This window comes from Myotis brandtii, unplaced genomic scaffold (assembly GCF_000412655.1).
Source record: "Myotis brandtii unplaced genomic scaffold, ASM41265v1 scaffold441, whole genome shotgun sequence".
NCBI classification, from domain to species: Eukaryota; Metazoa; Chordata; class Mammalia; order Chiroptera; family Vespertilionidae; genus Myotis; species Myotis brandtii.
In genome coordinates this window covers 1,038,122-1,055,197 of record NW_005366873.1, presented here as the reverse complement: position 1 = coordinate 1,055,197, position 17,076 = coordinate 1,038,122, and the positions used below count along the sequence as shown (strand labels likewise).

Here is a 17,076-nt window from a genome sequence, read left to right as displayed (position 1 = left end):
GACTGCCAGTGTCTGGCAGTCGGACATCCCCTGAGGGGTCCCAGATTGGAGAGGGTGCAGGCTGGGCTGAGGAACACCCCCCCCCCAAGTGCATGAATTTCGTGCACCAGGCCTCTAGTCTTTCTATAAAGTTGTAAGTAACATACCTGAGATCTCTATGGAGAAGAGTAGGTGAATATATATTTTCAAAATGTAATGTTTTAAAATTTATCTTATGGCTACTTCTTCCCCCATTTTGGCTAGTATCTGATAGTTTACCTTCAGTATAAAATCCATACTAATTTGTCCTCTTAAAACAAAGCATTTTGAGTTTTAGAACAAGACATCTAGGAATGGTGTATTTTTTTCACCTTCTTTGTTACCTACAAGTAACTGTTAAAGATAATGGAAATAATGCATGAGGCAGAAATGCATTATTGGATACAGGGCACATTTTAATTCAGGATATCAATTTGAATTTATCTAATAAATTTAAAAACCAAAAAGTTTATTTTGCTTGTTTGGAAATTTTATGATCTCCTAGTTGCAGAAAGTAGTCGCTAAAACCCTGAACATACAATAGCTATAGTGAGCCTACTTATAATTTCATGGTACATATCAAATAGGATTCCTTTAATTTCCCAAAACTTTTTTTCCTGAACTTTGTTGCTTTAACGTGTTATCCGTCAGAGTATGGTTTTTGTACAATTGTAAAAAAGAAGTCACTCCTTTTCTTTAGTTTCCTGATTTTAAAATGTTTGACAAATAATGAGAAAAACACAGTCATAGATATTTTGTTCCATTCCATGAAAACGCAGCAGCTGGGTTGGCACAGGAGATATTATCTATGAAAGTAAGAAAAACTCAAATTTTTCCGATGGCATTGAAGCTGTAAATGCTTCAGTTTGTCCACTGGAGGTTGTGATAGGCCAAAAGCGATGTCTTTGCACCAAAGCCAAAAATAGTGCATGAATGTTGACCCACTTACATTTGATCTAGTGCTCATTTTTTATCTCAGCTCTGGCCCCCACCCTTGAGCTAATGGGAAAAAATAAAGAATTAAACTCCCCAGGTAGTAAGTGCTGATTAATTCCCTTAAATGGCTTTATTTGTGTGATATGACTAGAAGCAGCTGGAATACAGCATGACTTGTGGGTAAATAAAGATAATCCAGAGCCCTACTCTTAACCAATAAACTTGTGTTATGCTGTGTTAAGAAGATGTTTAAATATGCATTTAGTTTTAGAACATTGTGTAATTTTAGTTATTTTATGATTTCTTTAGGAATATTTCCAAGAAAACACTTAAGAATGCTGAGCTCTCCGTGTAGTATATTACCCCAAACGTAATCCCAAAAAAGGATTTTTGTTTATTTGTTGTAATTGTTGAGAGTACAAATCTGAAACTATTTTAAAAATCTACAGCTGATGATAGCAAAGCTGAGATGTCTAACCATTTCAAACCTATTAAATGAACAAGGCGTAGAAATCTGAAAATATTTTTTTAAATCTTCAGCTCATGATCGCAAAGATGAGATTTCTACTTAAAACCTATTAAATGAACAAGGCTGAAGCATTAAGGTGGTATGACTTGCCAGTTAATTTAAAATGTGTTCATGAGTTTCTGCTGTTTGCTTTCTCCACGCTCTGACTTTTCAATCTCACAAACACATACGCTGCTGGATGAATAATTTATGTTTTAGCACATAAATATTTTATCACCCGATTGTTTGCATAGTGCATTTTTACATTTGTTTAGAGGCATCTTTTCTGTGTAAAGTGGATTTCATAGGAGGTTAGCAATTTACCATGTCATTGTTAACATTCCAGATGTTGAGTGTGGAGGAGGTTTTTATATCAGAAGCTTGGTCAGTGACATTGGCAAAGGTAAGCATAAATGTATTATGAATTATCGTCTAGAGAGTAATATCCCTGTTTTGATGAGCAGAGGGAATTTCCTGTTTGTCATATCTTTGAGTACTGGCCTTATGATCTGTGCTCTCGCTGCCTCCAGCTTCGGAAGCATTCGAGGTTTATGGCACACAATTATCAGCATCGGCAGCTGCAGCAAAACATTTGTAATGAGAGAAAGGGTGCGGGGGGACAGAAAATGATGATGGGAATAATGAATGGAAGGACCAACATTTTTTTCAAGCACAAAATATTTGAACCCAAAGCAGGGAGGAGGGAAAAAAAGACGTATCCTTCCACAAGTTATTTTCATTGGTACAAGTCAAGTGTTGTAAAAACTGGAAGCCACAGTCTTACAAAGAGCCAGGAAGTGGCAGTTCTGGCTCCAGTGTTTGCTGGCAGTTGTGACACTGGACAGGTCATATTACTTCATCTGCCAAGTGAGAGTAATGGTTACCTCATGGGGTTGCCTCGTGGGTCAGATGAGAAAAGTGTGTGTAAGTTCCTTGCGGACTTTAAAGCCGTTTATAAGGTGAGTTATTAAATACTATTTTGCTATTTAATCGTTTCTTAATCCCAGGGTTCTTGGTTCTTGTGTTGATGCAACTTTACCTTTGGAGTGGTTTTGAGAGGTTTGCGGCAAGGTCTCCTCTCATTTGAAAGTAGAGCCTGCGATAGGCGAATGACTTGTCCTGTGGGTTTCCTTCCACCTTCTGTTGCTGCAGAGCTCTCTTCCTGTGCCAACGTGCTGGAACTGACCCGGACCAAGCAGGGGCCTTTCACGCTGGACGAGCACGCCCTTCCCGAAGACAAATGGACCATTGATGACATTGCGCAGTCTCTGGAGCATTGCTCATCTCTCCTCCCAGCAGAGCTGGCACTTAAAAAACCAAAGCCCGAGGACTCTCAGGAGCACGGTTTGAGCTGTGAATATATAACTCTGAATGAGACGAAGGGAGAAGACGGTGAAATTAAGACATGTTAAGATTGGCGTGGGTCGTCATTTCTTGGTTGGCATTTGAATCCCGTGTACACAATGACGAGCTATGGGCAAAGGACAGTTTTTCCCTTTTTTTTTTTTGGCACGAAAGAAAAATGTCCATCATTTACAGTTTCGAGAGGGTACAGTGTTATCTGCTATCCAGGATAAGGAGCCTTGCAGTTGTTCAGCTCTTTGCCGTACCATGGAATGTTCTGGAATATTATTATGTGGTTAGATTGGATTCAGGGAAATCAGCTTTCTGATTTTGATCTTGCTTCAAAGTCTTTTCCTGTGAAAAAGCTGAACACATTTTCTAATCAAAGAAAAATGACATAAGAGCTACATGTTTCTTTGTCATCACAAAAGTTAATGTAAATTAATGTCACTTTGACTTTATTTTGGCTCTCTGGTGACTGTTGTATTGAAATTCTTACACAATGTTAGAAAAGGCTGTTATTGAACTATTTTTATGTTTTGGAGAGTTTGCCATTATTAAGAACATTTCTTTGATAAGGATGCATTTATTTGGTAATAGCCATGTTTGTTTAGGTCTTGGACATTAATAAACTTTTAAAATAAATGTTTATAATTATACCAAATTATTGCTGCTACCACTTAAGGGATGTCAATGTAGGACTAAATGTTTAAATTGGCCTCTACCGTTAGTACACAGGATAGCCCAGTGGCTTATATTTTGGGAACTATGAGATCTTTTTCTGATATTTTTAACAGTTGACCACCCTGTACTATGTTAGTAAATAACAGTTTTTAAAAAGTAAGCTAGCCCTGACCGGTTTGGCTCAGTGGATAAAGCGTCGGCCTGCGGACTCAAGGGTCTCAGGTTCGATTCCGGTCAAGGGCATGTACCTTGGTTGCAGGCACATCCCCAGTGGGGAGTGTGCAGGAGGCAGCTGATCGATGTTTCTCTCTCATCGATGTTTCTCACTCTCTATCCCCTACCCTTCCTCTCTGTAAGAAATCAATAAAAATATTAAAAACAAAAGTAAACTAAAGAATGTATCTTAAACTAAAAATGTTTTTATTCTTTAGTATTTATTCACACCTTTTGAAGGGCATTGTTTTTTAATTTGCTTTCAAATGATATTTATAGCCTTAGAGATAGTCACCGTGCATTTCCAGCTATCTCTTTTGCTCTAAATATTTAAAAAGTTATTCTCAAACATTTTCATTCTAATAGCTTATTGATGTCTGGCCAGTGTTTCTCAGTGGTTGAGCATCAATCTATGAACCAGAAGGACATGGTTCAATTCCCCCCCAGGAAAATAGCCCAGGTTGCAGGCTCAACCCCCGGTGTGGGGCATGCAGGAGGCAGCCAATCAATGATTCTCTGTCATCATTGATGTTTCTATCTCTCTCTCCCTTCCTCTCTGAAATCAATAAAAAAATATTTTTTAAAAAAGACAAGTAGCCTACTGAAAATTTTCTCTCCCTTGTTAACATAATTTTGAAAGCGAAGTCACATTACAAAATAGCATATTTTCTATGTAATGAGAGTTTCATATTTTTGTTATGGAAGAACAATATATTATGCAGCCAGTCTGTAGAAATTAGAAATGTTTAAGTCCTGCTTCGTTTATTCAATAAGTATAGTTTCAAAAGGAGGAATCATTAAAAATTTTCATAACATAAGAGTGTCTTGATTTTTATGGATTGCATTTCTTTTAAGGTAGCTGCCTACTTGCAACCTCTAACTTGAAAATTTTCAATATGAAAACTAACATGATTTTCTTATGGCAAATCTATTAGAAACGGAATATAAAAATGTATATGCTTCAGGAGAATATTTTCATCACATTAGCCACATATTTTAAATGAAAATATTAAAAGTAATTCTTAGTATGACACAGAACATTATAAGGAAAAGAGTTTGATATCTCAAGGTATTAACCTAAAATGCCAAACACACATAGTTGTAAATTCAAAGTTTACAGTTTTATTTATTCCTATCTAGTGCCCTGCAGATTGTCAACCAAAAGTGGCAATGGCTGCTCGTCTGTTGGAATGTGTTCACGCACTGCAGTGAAGGTCCCGATTGAGGAATAAGGTCCCTATAGAGGAACATTTACAGGGGCATTTCTGTTCTACATCTCAAAAATTGACATGTATGATTTACTAATGGAGAAGAGTAGAGATTATTTGAATAGGCAAGTGACTTTAAAATAGTAATGATCTTTTTCTTTTATATTAAAAACATTGAAAAAAATTGTGCCAAATGGGAAAATTCCCCATAATCCTCACCATCCCTGTGCAATGACTTCAGAACTTTAATTTTGTATTAATATTTTCCCTTTTGTTTGCATAATTACAATCTTAAAATACCTATCCCTTTTTAATTGGCTGGGGTTTTTTTACTTCATTTTATTGGATATGTAATTAGTTTTGATCATTATTATTTTAATCATACGGCTTCATATTCAGTTTATTTAAACTATTTTCTATTACTGAACACTTGTTATTTTTTATTTTATTAGGATAAATTCCTGGGAGTGGGATTATTAAGTGGGATAATATGAACAATTTTACCATTCTTAATATGTTTGCCTTATTGCTTTCCCAAAGAGATGTAACATTTTAGTGTCGCCATTTCAATATTATCAGTTCACTAAAAGTTTACAGCTTTTTAGGTGGGGGTTTGATATGTTGCTGCTAATTTAGTAAGTATAAGAGAGAGTTTAAAATTGCTCTAATTTACTTTTATGTGACTTTCCGTGAACCTTGTTCATTTTTATAAATAAATGTCTTATGGTATCTTTATACATTTGTATGAGTTATTTATGCAGATAATACTTGGTAGAAGTATTTTCATGGCCTTTGTGTTGTTTTTTAATTTTATTTTCATGTTTTAATTTTTCCTAAATAATTTAAATAATTCTTCAGATTTTATAGTTGTCATATTTATGAGTATGAATAGCTAAAATTTATTTAAACTTTAAAATAGTATTCATAGCTCTTATAAGCAGCTGAAACTGATCAAGATGATCTTAACATTTTAAGGCTCATCCAAAAACAAATTAGTTTTCTCCCAAGAGTCTACTATTTAAGTACCAACTTTATTTTTCATTTTAGTCAAATTGTTAAATACGTGTTTCTTACATATTTCTAGGCCTAGAAACTAGGAAGTGACTTCCTTTGTGTCTGAGACTCCCAGAATTTCTAAGCTGTCATTCGGGGCCTTTACGAATTAATTACAATCTTAGTTGTTTTCATCTTACCTGCTTTTAGGATGCCTGCCTCTTCCTTCCATGCTATTTAGAACTGAAACAATTCATATTTCCTCTGAGTTTATTTTTCCTTGCAACCTCAGCTGTCTCATGGGCTCAAGAAGTTTTCCATTTTTTTCTCGCTCTTAGGGTGATAGTGACATTGTCTTGAAGCTTCCATTCGAAGTGCAAGCATAAACTCAATGCTTTAACATTTTCCCCAGCATTTATAGTTGCCAGGCCGCTGGGGTTATTTTGTCCACTGATTTTGCTAGAAATGGAACTCTATATACAAAGAGACACCATAATATTACAGCTAATTTTATATCCTTAGAAAATAATCTGTTGATCCATTAAGTAACATTTAATGAACTAGATCTTAACATTTTAAGGCTCATCCAAAAACAAATTAGTTTTCTCCCAAGAGTCTACTATTTAAGTACCAACTTTATTTTTCATTTTAGTCAAATTGTTAAATACGTGTTTCTTACATATTTCTAGGCCTAGAAACTAGGAAGTGACTTCCTTTGTGTCTGAGACTCCCAGAATTTCTAAGCTGTCATTCGGGGCCTTTACGAATTAATTACAATCTTAGTTGTTTTCATCTTACCTGCTTTTAGGATGCCTGCCTCTTCCTTCCATGCTATTTAGAACTGAAACAATTCATATTTCCTCTGAGTTTATTTTTCCTTGCAACCTCAGCTGTCTCATGGGCTCAAGAAGTTTTCCATTTTTTTCTCGCTCTTAGGGTGATAGTGACATTGTCTTGAAGCTTCCATCTGAAGTGCAAGCATAAACTCAATGCTTTAACACTTTCCCCAGCATTTATAGTTGCCAGGACGTTGGGGTTATTTTGTCCACTGATTTTGCTAGAAATGGAGCTCTATATACAAAGAGACACCATAATATTACAGCTAATTTTATATCCTTAGAAAATAATCTGTTGATCCATTAAGTAACATTTAATGAACTAGCAATCCTATAGTCAAGGTACTTTGACATTAGTTGACGTAATTCTTTTAAAATATGTCAACTAAAGTGAGAAAATTAGGGCATAGAAAAGTAACTTTTCCCAACTCCAAGTTAATGCATGAGTAACTTAGAGGCTAGATATCTTATGTTATTAATAATCTTTTGGCTCACACAATTGGCTATATGATCTAAAGGTGATGATTAGGTGATTTTATTCCATATCATTTAAATGTGTCAGTTGTCAAAGATCCCTACCTGCCTTTGGGTGAGAATGTAGAGAAGACAAAAGTCTTGAAGATGTAGTCCAGCCTTTAAGAAGCTTTCACATACTTCAGATGGGAACTCAAGAAATGTACCTAAATATAAAGAAGTTAAGGAGTGGTGCAAGAGACTCCCTAAGTGTCAGTGAGTGGTATTGCCCCAAATGCTAGTGCTATTTAATGGAGCAGTAATTAATCTCTGCAAACTTCTGTTGAGCCCCTGAGAACAGAGGAGGGAGAACACAGTGATCAGGATGGCTGCATTGAGGAGGAGCGCCTTGAATAGTAGATACTATTCAAAGACTTAAGAGAAGAAAGAAGTTCAGGAGGAGAGATGGCAAAGATGGCAGTGTACCAGGCACATTCAGGAAAGAGGAGAATGGTTAGGATGGAGAGGAACATTCATGTCAGTATGTGGTTACAAAGGCAGATTGGCGTTCCATCGTTTGGAACCTTGAAAGCCAGAATTAAGTAACGCTTCACATGGAAGCTCTACTTTTAGGAGATTAATTTGGCAGTCATGTGGCAAGAACTGAAGAGGCAGAAATACAGGACAGGGAGCCCATTTAGAACTGAGTCTGGGGCAGTAACCAGATTAAGGTAATAAAAAACTCAAAACTAGAATATTACTACATACTGGACATTTGAATGGACTATTTAAACGAAAATTGATGGTACTCAGTAAATTTGAATTTTGGTATGAGTAGTATTTTCTTGAGCATTGGGTAGTTGGTGTAGTTGCCTATGATAATGACAACCTTGATGAGTATTCTAATGTGTTTTTTACAGCCTTGAGTTCCTCCATGACCAGACCGTGAGCCTCCAAGAAAGGATTGTGCTTTTTCACATCTCTCCAAAGAGTCTGGGATATAGTAGGTTTGTTGAATTTAATCGATAGTTACGGGTTCCCAACTATTATTGAAATGTTAAATTATGCCAGTGGTTGAAAGCATGGGCTCTGGAGTTGTAGATTTTCCAAGTTCCAATCATCAGCTGTTAACATTACGTCAGTTAATTAACTCCCCGAACCCCCAGTTCCTCATTTGTAAAGTGGGGGTATTAATAGTGTCTACTTTATAAAATTATAAAGTCTAAATTAGGTCATTCAGGTAAAGTGTTGAGCATGATTCTTAGAACTGAGCAAATAGTGAACAGAAGCAAATGCCACATAGCTGATCTATATGTAAGAGAAGAATGAATCCAAAATTCTCATGGTTGGGGAGATTAAAAATGGCGGCAGAGTAGGAGGATGCGCACGGACATGCTCCCAGGAACAAGCTGGAATTACAACTGAAATACGGAAAGGCTTCCTGAATAATCAATGGAAAACTCACAGGAGAGAACCCTGATACCGAAGGACTGAAGGTGGAGATAAATATCATATGATCTCACTGATTTATGGAATATAATGAACAACATAAACTGATGAACAAAAATAGAGCCAGAGGGGGGAAAATATACTAGAATATAATAGAAGTAATCCTGTTATTTGTAGATTTTTAATATTTCCTACAACTTTTGTGATATCATACTATGTTAGTACAGTTTTGATAATATACTTAAAATCCTTTTATTCTTGAAATATTAATGTTTATTTCATATAATATTATATGTAAGATCATTTTTCTTGAATTGGTGTTCATTGCATGCAACATCATATTTAAAATCGTTTTCTTGAGATAATGTTTATTGCATGTAAAAAAATATTTTGAAATAACAGGATACTGAAACATTTTTTAAAAACACAAAATTCTCATGGTTTATGGACTCAAAGTATATGTTTAAAAAAATGCTTTGTAAGACATTATTTTGGTAGACAAAGAGTAACCTGGCAGCAAAAATAATTAAGTGGTGCAACAGGCTTTTGATGCCAATAAAAAAAAATCTTTAGGGAATGTAGATGCTCACCTTTTGTATATTGAGTACTAAAGTATATTTAGTAGACACAGACATACATACCATTAAAGTTAGTAAACCCCTTTCACTTCCATCATCTCACTTGACCAGCCAACAATCCTGTGAAGTAGGAAGGATGGGTCTGCGTCTTATTTTGGTGAAGAGCTTGAAGTGGCCTTGAGTACTAGGTAACTTGCCATGAGTCACATAGCCAGAGTGGCAGAGCTGGGTCTCTGACTCCAAAAGGCTATGTGTATGACATCTGGAGAAAAGTGATCGGAAGCACAGATGTTTAGTGGGAGGAATGAAACACTTACTGTAATGCCAAAAAATAACTGGAAATAAAAGCAGAAAACAAGACATTTGTTTCTGTTATAATATGACAGAAAAGAAGGCTCTTGCGGTTTGGGATTGAGCATTCAGAGAAGAAATGGGGCGACCACTCTTGGAATACGGCATCTGCTTCTGGCTGCTCATGACTGGGTTTATGGAAACCAGCTGGATGATGTTCAAAGAAAAGCTCCAGAATGATTAAGGGGCTGATGGCATTGATTAATAAGGAAAGCTTGAAAGAATTAAATGCGCACAGCTCAGCCAAGCAAAGACTGAGGAAAAACAAGGTAAATGTATACCTTTTTCATAAATATATGCAATGTGTAACTATTAAAAAAGGAGATTAATTAATTAGCATAATGCATGGGGGTATACTAAGTAATAATTGGATAAAAATTTAAGCTGAGTATAAAGAAAATTTCCCCGATAGTTTATTAAGGTTTTCTGTGGCATAGCCTTTTCCTAGAGAAACCATAGAAGTATCAAGCCTTAGAATTTCTAAAACCTCCCTGGGAACTCGGTATTAGATGATGTTAGAGAATTATTATTAATTTGGTCAGGTGTGATCATGGTATTATGCTTATAAAAGAACATATTTTTTTAGAGATACTGTGAAATGTAGGGACAGAACAACATGATGTAAGAGATCTGCTTAACAGTACTACAGCAAGGAAAGGAGAGGAAGGGAGAAAAACAAAGGGAGGGAGGGAAGAATAGGGAAAAAAGAAAGGGAGGGAGAGAGAATGAAAAAAAAAAAAGAGATGAAGCAAGTGTGGCAAAAGGTTGATCATGTCGAATCTGAAAAGAGATCCTATGTGAGCTCGTTTTCCTTTTTCCTTTTATGTATGTTTGGAAGCGTTTATCATAAAGAATGTAAATTTCATTTTCCTGAGCAAAGCTCACTAGTGTATTAATCCTGGCTTCCCTGATTACTGCCCCACACCAGACCAGGGCCCATGATAGTAGGGATACGTTGCCTCTGTTCACCATCTCGCTCTGGCGATGTCGATTGGACTGGGCTAAAGGACTCTTTTCTAAAACTGTAGGTAAGACTCTAACAAAATCCTTAGACCCATAGGCCACTAGAAGAGGGATTAATTTATAAAGGAAAGTGAAAGATTTCAAAACCTAGCAAACATCTATGAAGCTCAAGTTTAAAAAAGATAAGATTTTTTAAAAAAAAAAAAAAAAACCACCTTCTCTCCATTACCTTCTCTTCTTGCAGGTGAATGTTTAGGGCAGGAGATTTAGGGAGCATTTGGAATGTATGTTCTACCTGCTTTTTTGTTTGTCTGCTTGCTTGTTTGAGGCATATAAATATTTTCTCTGAATTTCACTGTTGGCAATCAAGCAAGAATACAGACCCAGTATCTCAGACCTATCACATCTGAATTTCTCCAGAGTATACAGCTAGGCTACAAAATAGCTCAGTATAAGGATGGCGCTGTCTGAAAATGAAGCAGAGGCTGAATGGTGGATAAGCTTGGTTGAGTCTATCTCATGACCAGACATCCTTTCTCCAGCCCAGGGACTCTGTCTTAGCGCAGGCCCTTGTCATCTCTCACCTGGGTTACTGCAGTAGCCATAACTAGGCTTCCGTACCTCCAGTCTCTTCCCAGTGGCATCATCCTCCACCTTGACCCCAGAGTGGCTCTTCTGAAACACAGCCGATGGCGACATTCCTCTGTTTAAATTCTTAGCATCTAGAGCAGTGATTCTCAACCTTCCGAATGCCACGACCCTTTTTTACAGTTCCTCATGTTGTGGTGACCCCCAACCATAAAATTATTTTCGTTGCTACTTCATAACTGTCATTTTGCTACTGTTATGAATCGTCATGTAAATATCTGATATGCAGGATGTATTTTCATTGTTACAAATTGAACATAATTAAAGCATAGTGATTAATCACAAAAACAATATGTAATTATATATGTGTTTTCCAATGGTCTTAGGCGACCCCTGGGAAAGGTTGTTGGACCCCCAAAGGGGTCGCGACCCACAGGTTGAGAACCGCTGATCTAGATAAAGTGTGCCGGGGACTTGCTTGGCATATAGGCATTCTCCAACGAAGACTTGATTGAATGCCTGCAACCTCAGTGCTCCCTCTCTCCCCGTTGCCCTGTCTGTGCCTTCGTACCTGCTTAACCTTTGCTCAGAAGGTGCCTTTTCTCCCTTGTCCACCCAGCAGTTTTTCAAGTCTTGAGGTTTATAGCAATGAAGTCTTTGTTGCTGGCCTGGTCACAATTAATCCATCCTCCTCTCAGTTGCCATGCACCTCCTCCGTACGTTCATGGCCATACTTAGCACCCCATCTTAATCATCTATTTATGTGTCTTCCCCACAAGACAGTGGGCTCTTTGAGAGCAAATTCTGTGTTTTCATCTTTAGTTCCTCAGTGCCTTGCCCACTCTGGGCACTCCATGTCATCAGATAAACCTTGGGAGCTATGAGGTGCCAAGTATGGGAAGGAAGTGGGCACTCAAGTTTGAGTGAATAAAGATGCCATTCATTCCGCATATTTATTGGCCGCGTAAAGCAGATGTCCAGCTGCTCTCCTGTCTGTAGCTCAGGGAGAGCATAGTACACAGAACCAGAGATTTAGCTCCTCTCCAAGTTAACCTTTAACTTGCAGCTGGTCCTTGATGGGGAAACACTTCCCCTCATGTCTGTGTTTTGGGTTTGTAGCGGTGATACATGCTAGAACTATTTATTCCACTATCCCGAGCTGCCTCTCAGCGTTACTAATCTATGAAAGAAACAAGATGATATACAACTTATTCTAATTTGTGGTTGCATTGTTTATTTGTTTCCTCTTTAAGGAGGAGGTGGAATTGGATTGTTTGTTTGGTTTCTTCTTCAGTAAGAAGCATCTTAATATAACTGGTCTGGACATCTGTCCCATTTTTAAAAATTACAAGTTTTGATCACTGTTAAATTGTACAGATCCCAGTCTGTCTGCTCTGCATACATTTGCATTTATAAAAGCAGAAGCAGACTAAAAGTCTTTCTAATGCAACCCCCTAAATGCATAAAGTATTAGATTGCTTTTCCCCAATTGGTTCATGCATTGCTAAGGGCTTAAAAGGATCATTGATTTGAATTATTTAATGTGTACAGCAAGTTGAGTTTCCTTTTTTTTTTTCCTTAAAGAACCTTTGGGGACATTGCTTTAATTTTTTTATGTTAAATCTCATTTTTCTTTGAAAAGTAAGAAGTTAAAACTGTATTCACATAAGCTCCCAAAGTCCCAGATTTTCATTGTTTTTAAACCATCTAGGAAATATTTGAGTCTAATGCAACATTACTGCTGAAAATTGGGCTGAAATTGCTAGGCTGAAAATATAGTTATAACTGCTTATTATTCTAATGTATTTTCTTTTCCTTTTTGGGAGCTGATGCAGATGAAATAAAAGACAGAGGGAGAGATCCCGTCTACAATGCAAAGCCATCCTGGATTTTCGTTGGCGTTTTTGAAATTTCGTTGGCTGCTTTTGACTTACATTCAGTAAGTGCAGTCCCAGACTTTACATGTTGAACATTTTTACTGTGAAATTTTTTGTTTTTTGACGACCTACTCTTTCCCCATGAAAGGCAGTTGGGTCCTGTCGCCACAGTTTGTGATGGCAACGTCTGGGTGAATGAACTTAGTTTAGTTTGTGTTATGCTCAGAAAGCTTGCCAAAAATGGAGACTTGTTTGTGATGTCTAGTGTGGCTTCCTATAGCAAAGCAAGGAGTCTAATGTAATGCATTTGTCAGGACAATGCTCAAGTGAAAAAATGAAGTCTCATCAGCATAAGGCAGTCATATGATGTAAAACAGTTTAGGGCCCAGCCAGCGTGACTCAGTGGTTGAGCGTCGACCTATGAACCAGGAGATCATGGTTTGATTCTCGGTCAGGGCACATGCCAGGTTGTGGGCTCAATCCCCAGTGTGGGGCAGGAGGCAGGCGATCAATGATTATCTCTCATCATTGATGTTTAAAAAAAGTTTAAGGGGGGAGGATTAATAGGATGACTATGTAATTTAGCATCTGGATCCAGATGCTTTTGAGAATAAAAGGGAAATGCTAAAATAATGAAGAGACATTAATTGATCTACAACAGGTATACACTAGGACCACCCAGGACAAGCCAGATTGCCACTGTTGCCCTAATTAGGAAGGTTGCCCCTACCATCTTTGTTGTGATCGTGGTGGTGTCTGTTTCATCTGCTTGCTTTATTCATCTGCCACAGGCCACCTTGGTGAGGTGACAGAGGTCATCTTATTCCTCTAATATTTCAGTTTTCGAAGCTTGGTGACTATAACCTGGCTAAGTACCAGCTGTGTACAGGAACATATTCCTTTTCACCAGAGTCTGTGTTTTTTGGGTTCCTGAAATACAGCATAACCAGAATCTATGATTCATTCCATAGAACTTTCCAGATCAGAAAATGCTTTATCCACTCCCCTGCTCCCAAGTCACTTTAATATCACCATCAATACACACGCCGTAAGAGCAGATTGTTTCGGCAAGAAGTTTCCCTATGAAATCCAAACAGTCATATCAACGTCTGTCTCCTCGTTTAGTTTTGCTTATGTAAAATGTCACCACTTGGGTTCCCTTCTCTCTCTGCATGAGTGTCCTCTGCATAACTGGTAAACCGACGTGGTAGGAGGAAAGCCCTGGAAGTGGAATCTACATATTCCTTTTCACCAGAGTCTGTGTTTTTTGGGTTCCTGAAATACAGCATAACCAGAATCTATGATTCATTCCATAGAACTTTCCAGATCAGAAAATGCTTTATCCACTCCCCTGCTCCCAAGTCACTTTAATATCACCATCAATACACACTCGGTAAGAGCAGATTGTTTCTGCAAAAAGTTTCCCTATGAAATCCAAACAGTCATATCAATGTCCATCTCCTAGTTTAGTTTTGCTTATGTAAAATGTCACCACTTGGGTTCCCTTCTCTCTCTGCACGAGTCTGTCCTCTGCATAACTGGTGGGCTGATGTGGTAGGAGGAAAGCCCTGGAGAGTGGAATCTTGGGAATCCAAGGATAAAGTATTTCCAGGAAAGACTGGTCAGTGCTGATAGGGAACTAGTCTGATAGAAACAGAAGTGATCATTGAACCTGGAGAACTTGAGTTTGTTGGAAATCTCAAAAAGAGTGGGTTCAAAAACCACTTGGAATTATTTGCAAGGTTTGTTGGGTATGTGCATTACTCTAGGCTAAAGAGCAGAACAGCAATAAATACTTATTGAGCAGCCCAGCCAGCGTGGCTCAGTGGTTGAGCGTCGACCTATGAACCAGGAGGTCACAGTTCAATTCCTGGTCAGGGCACAAGTCTGGGTTGTGGGCTCGATCCCCAGTGTGGAGCATGCAGGAGGCAGCCTATCAATGTTTCTCTCTTATTATTGATGTTTTTCTCTCTCCCTCTTCCTTCTTCCCTGAAATCAATAAAATATATATTAAAAATACTTATTGAGCAATTACTGCATGCCTGGTGCTATATTACCCCCATTTAATCTCACAGCAGCCCTCTAAGGTAAGCACTATATCCCCATCTTACAGATGATGACATGGATGCACAGATGAAGTAAGTAGTTTGCCTAAGGTTACACCACATGATTGGTGCAGAGCTAGGACTTGAACCCAGGCAGTTGGGCCCCAGAGCCTACGCTTTTAATTTCTAGACTGATGCTCATAGACCAGTGATGGCGAACCTTTTGAGCTCGGCGTGTCAGCATTTTGAAAAACCCTAACTTAACTCTGGTGCCGTGTCACATATAGAAATTTTTTGATATTTGCAACCATAGTAAAACAAAGACTTATATTTTTGATATTTATTTTATATATTTAAATGCCATTTAACAAAGAAAAATCAACCAAAAAAATGAGTTCGTGTGTCACCTCTGACACGCGTGTCATAGGTTCACCATCACTGTCATAGACGATTGTGACCCAACAAAAGTCTGTGGAGGAGAGAATTAGGAGCGTTTACCCAGAAGCAAAAGTTAAAAGCTGTCATAGGGGGTGAGTTCCGTAAGGAGAGAGTAAGGAAAAGAGAGACCTACCAATAGCAGAGATGGTGAGCTGATCCCTGACTGGGAACTAAACCCTTAAGAATACCCACTGATAGAGCTAAGCTCCTTAGACGTCCTGAAAAACTCACACAGCCTTTGAAGAGCACAGGGAGTTCATCTCCTCCCCGGATGTTGCTACCCAAATGGTAGCAAGTACTGTGACCGAGCCCAAAGCCATGGGACAGGTTCTGCTTTGTTTCCCAACTCTGTGCTCACTCCCAGAGTCTGATCTGTGCCTGTACACAGACTAACGAGAGACACGCACACACACACACACACACACACACACACACACACACCCCTCCTGATTTGCCAGGTGGGAGGAGAATGTTGAACAGAACAAGCCAGCAAGGAGAGGGTCAGCCGGACACCGAGCGAGAGGAATGGAGTCAGGTCTTTGTCATAAAGCCCAGGAGGTGAGACGTCTCGTCCAAGAAGACAGTGGCTGGGCCTGTTGGACATGGCAGGACAGGGTTCGTCCCAGGGGCTGCTAAGACCGCGTTTGCCTTAGTGATAAAACTAGTGTCTGCACAGTAGTTTCTAGAAGTGAGTGTTGTCGTTACAAGCAGAAAACTCGGTGGGAGAACACATTTTCAGTCCTGTAATGGATAGGAGAACAACAAGCCTAAACCCAAGATCCATTTTTCTTGCTTTCCCGAGAGAACTGGTCATTAGCATGGTGGTAACCTCGAAAAAGGAAGGAAGGAAGAAAGCTCCATTGGAGCCGGGCTCATTTTCAGCAGTCAGTGGAAAAATACAGTTCCGTACCAGTCTCCACCAAACCTCACCGGCTTAGCTAGTAGTTGTCTTCCAATTTCTTCCTGTTACCTTTGAAATCCAAACATTTTTCCATCCATTCTTTTCTGCTGTACCAGCACTGATCGCGCTAAGGGCAAGAGTTGGCACCATCAAGACACCACAATTACCCAGGAATGTGCTTAGCAACTGCAGCCTTGAACCAGAGTGTGCCTTTGAAGGGATGTGATAATGGTCACGTTAAACTTGATCTTGCCTTAAACAAATAGACAAAAGGAGGCAGCTGGCCCTACGCTTGTAAGGGATAGTAACAATATAATAAATCACTTTTTTCCTCTGTCAGTTTCCAACCTTGCCCTAATTTCATAGATGAAATCACATGTGTAGAACCGACAGCAATTTAGCTCTGAAGCTCGGAATGGCTGCACAGGAAAGCACTGTGCCTTTTTATAGACTCGTTCCCTGATGTGTTAAATCACCCAGAAAGCTGGGGGGAAATGCTCCCTGCCTGGGCCAGTGCAAGAGGGAGCCATCTGAAGAATATTCCAGTGTGGTTACAGTGGGAAGGATGTCGAAGGTCCAGGAGTATTAATAATGACTATTATTATCTTTTTATTTTTAACCTCAGATGCAGAGAGTTGAATAAATTATATTCCTCAATTAATGGCACATTTTCATGTTATGTCTTTAGTCTTC

General features: G+C 38.5%; 1 protein-coding gene and 1 long non-coding RNA gene across 2 annotated transcripts in view; both read left to right on the top strand.

Annotated features, from left to right (window-relative positions):
- TRUB1 (TruB pseudouridine (psi) synthase family member 1) overlaps positions 1–3,694 on the top strand; it is a 22,875-nt gene extending 19,181 nt beyond the window's left edge. The window contains exons 7-8 of the mRNA XM_005874500.2: positions 1,809–1,865; positions 2,615–3,694. Of these exons, the coding sequence (XP_005874562.1) occupies positions 1,809–1,865; positions 2,615–2,874 (317 nt within the window). The 3' untranslated portion in view covers positions 2,875–3,694. The remainder of the gene's footprint in view (positions 1–1,808; positions 1,866–2,614) is intronic.
- A 4,419-nt stretch (positions 3,695–8,113) lies between these two features.
- Positions 8,114–17,076, top strand: part of LOC106727535 — a 13,207-nt gene continuing 4,244 nt past the window's right edge. The window contains exons 1-3 of the long non-coding RNA XR_001363769.1: positions 8,114–8,200; positions 9,607–9,840; positions 12,949–13,061. This is a non-coding gene — a long non-coding RNA (uncharacterized LOC106727535). The remainder of the gene's footprint in view (positions 8,201–9,606; positions 9,841–12,948; positions 13,062–17,076) is intronic.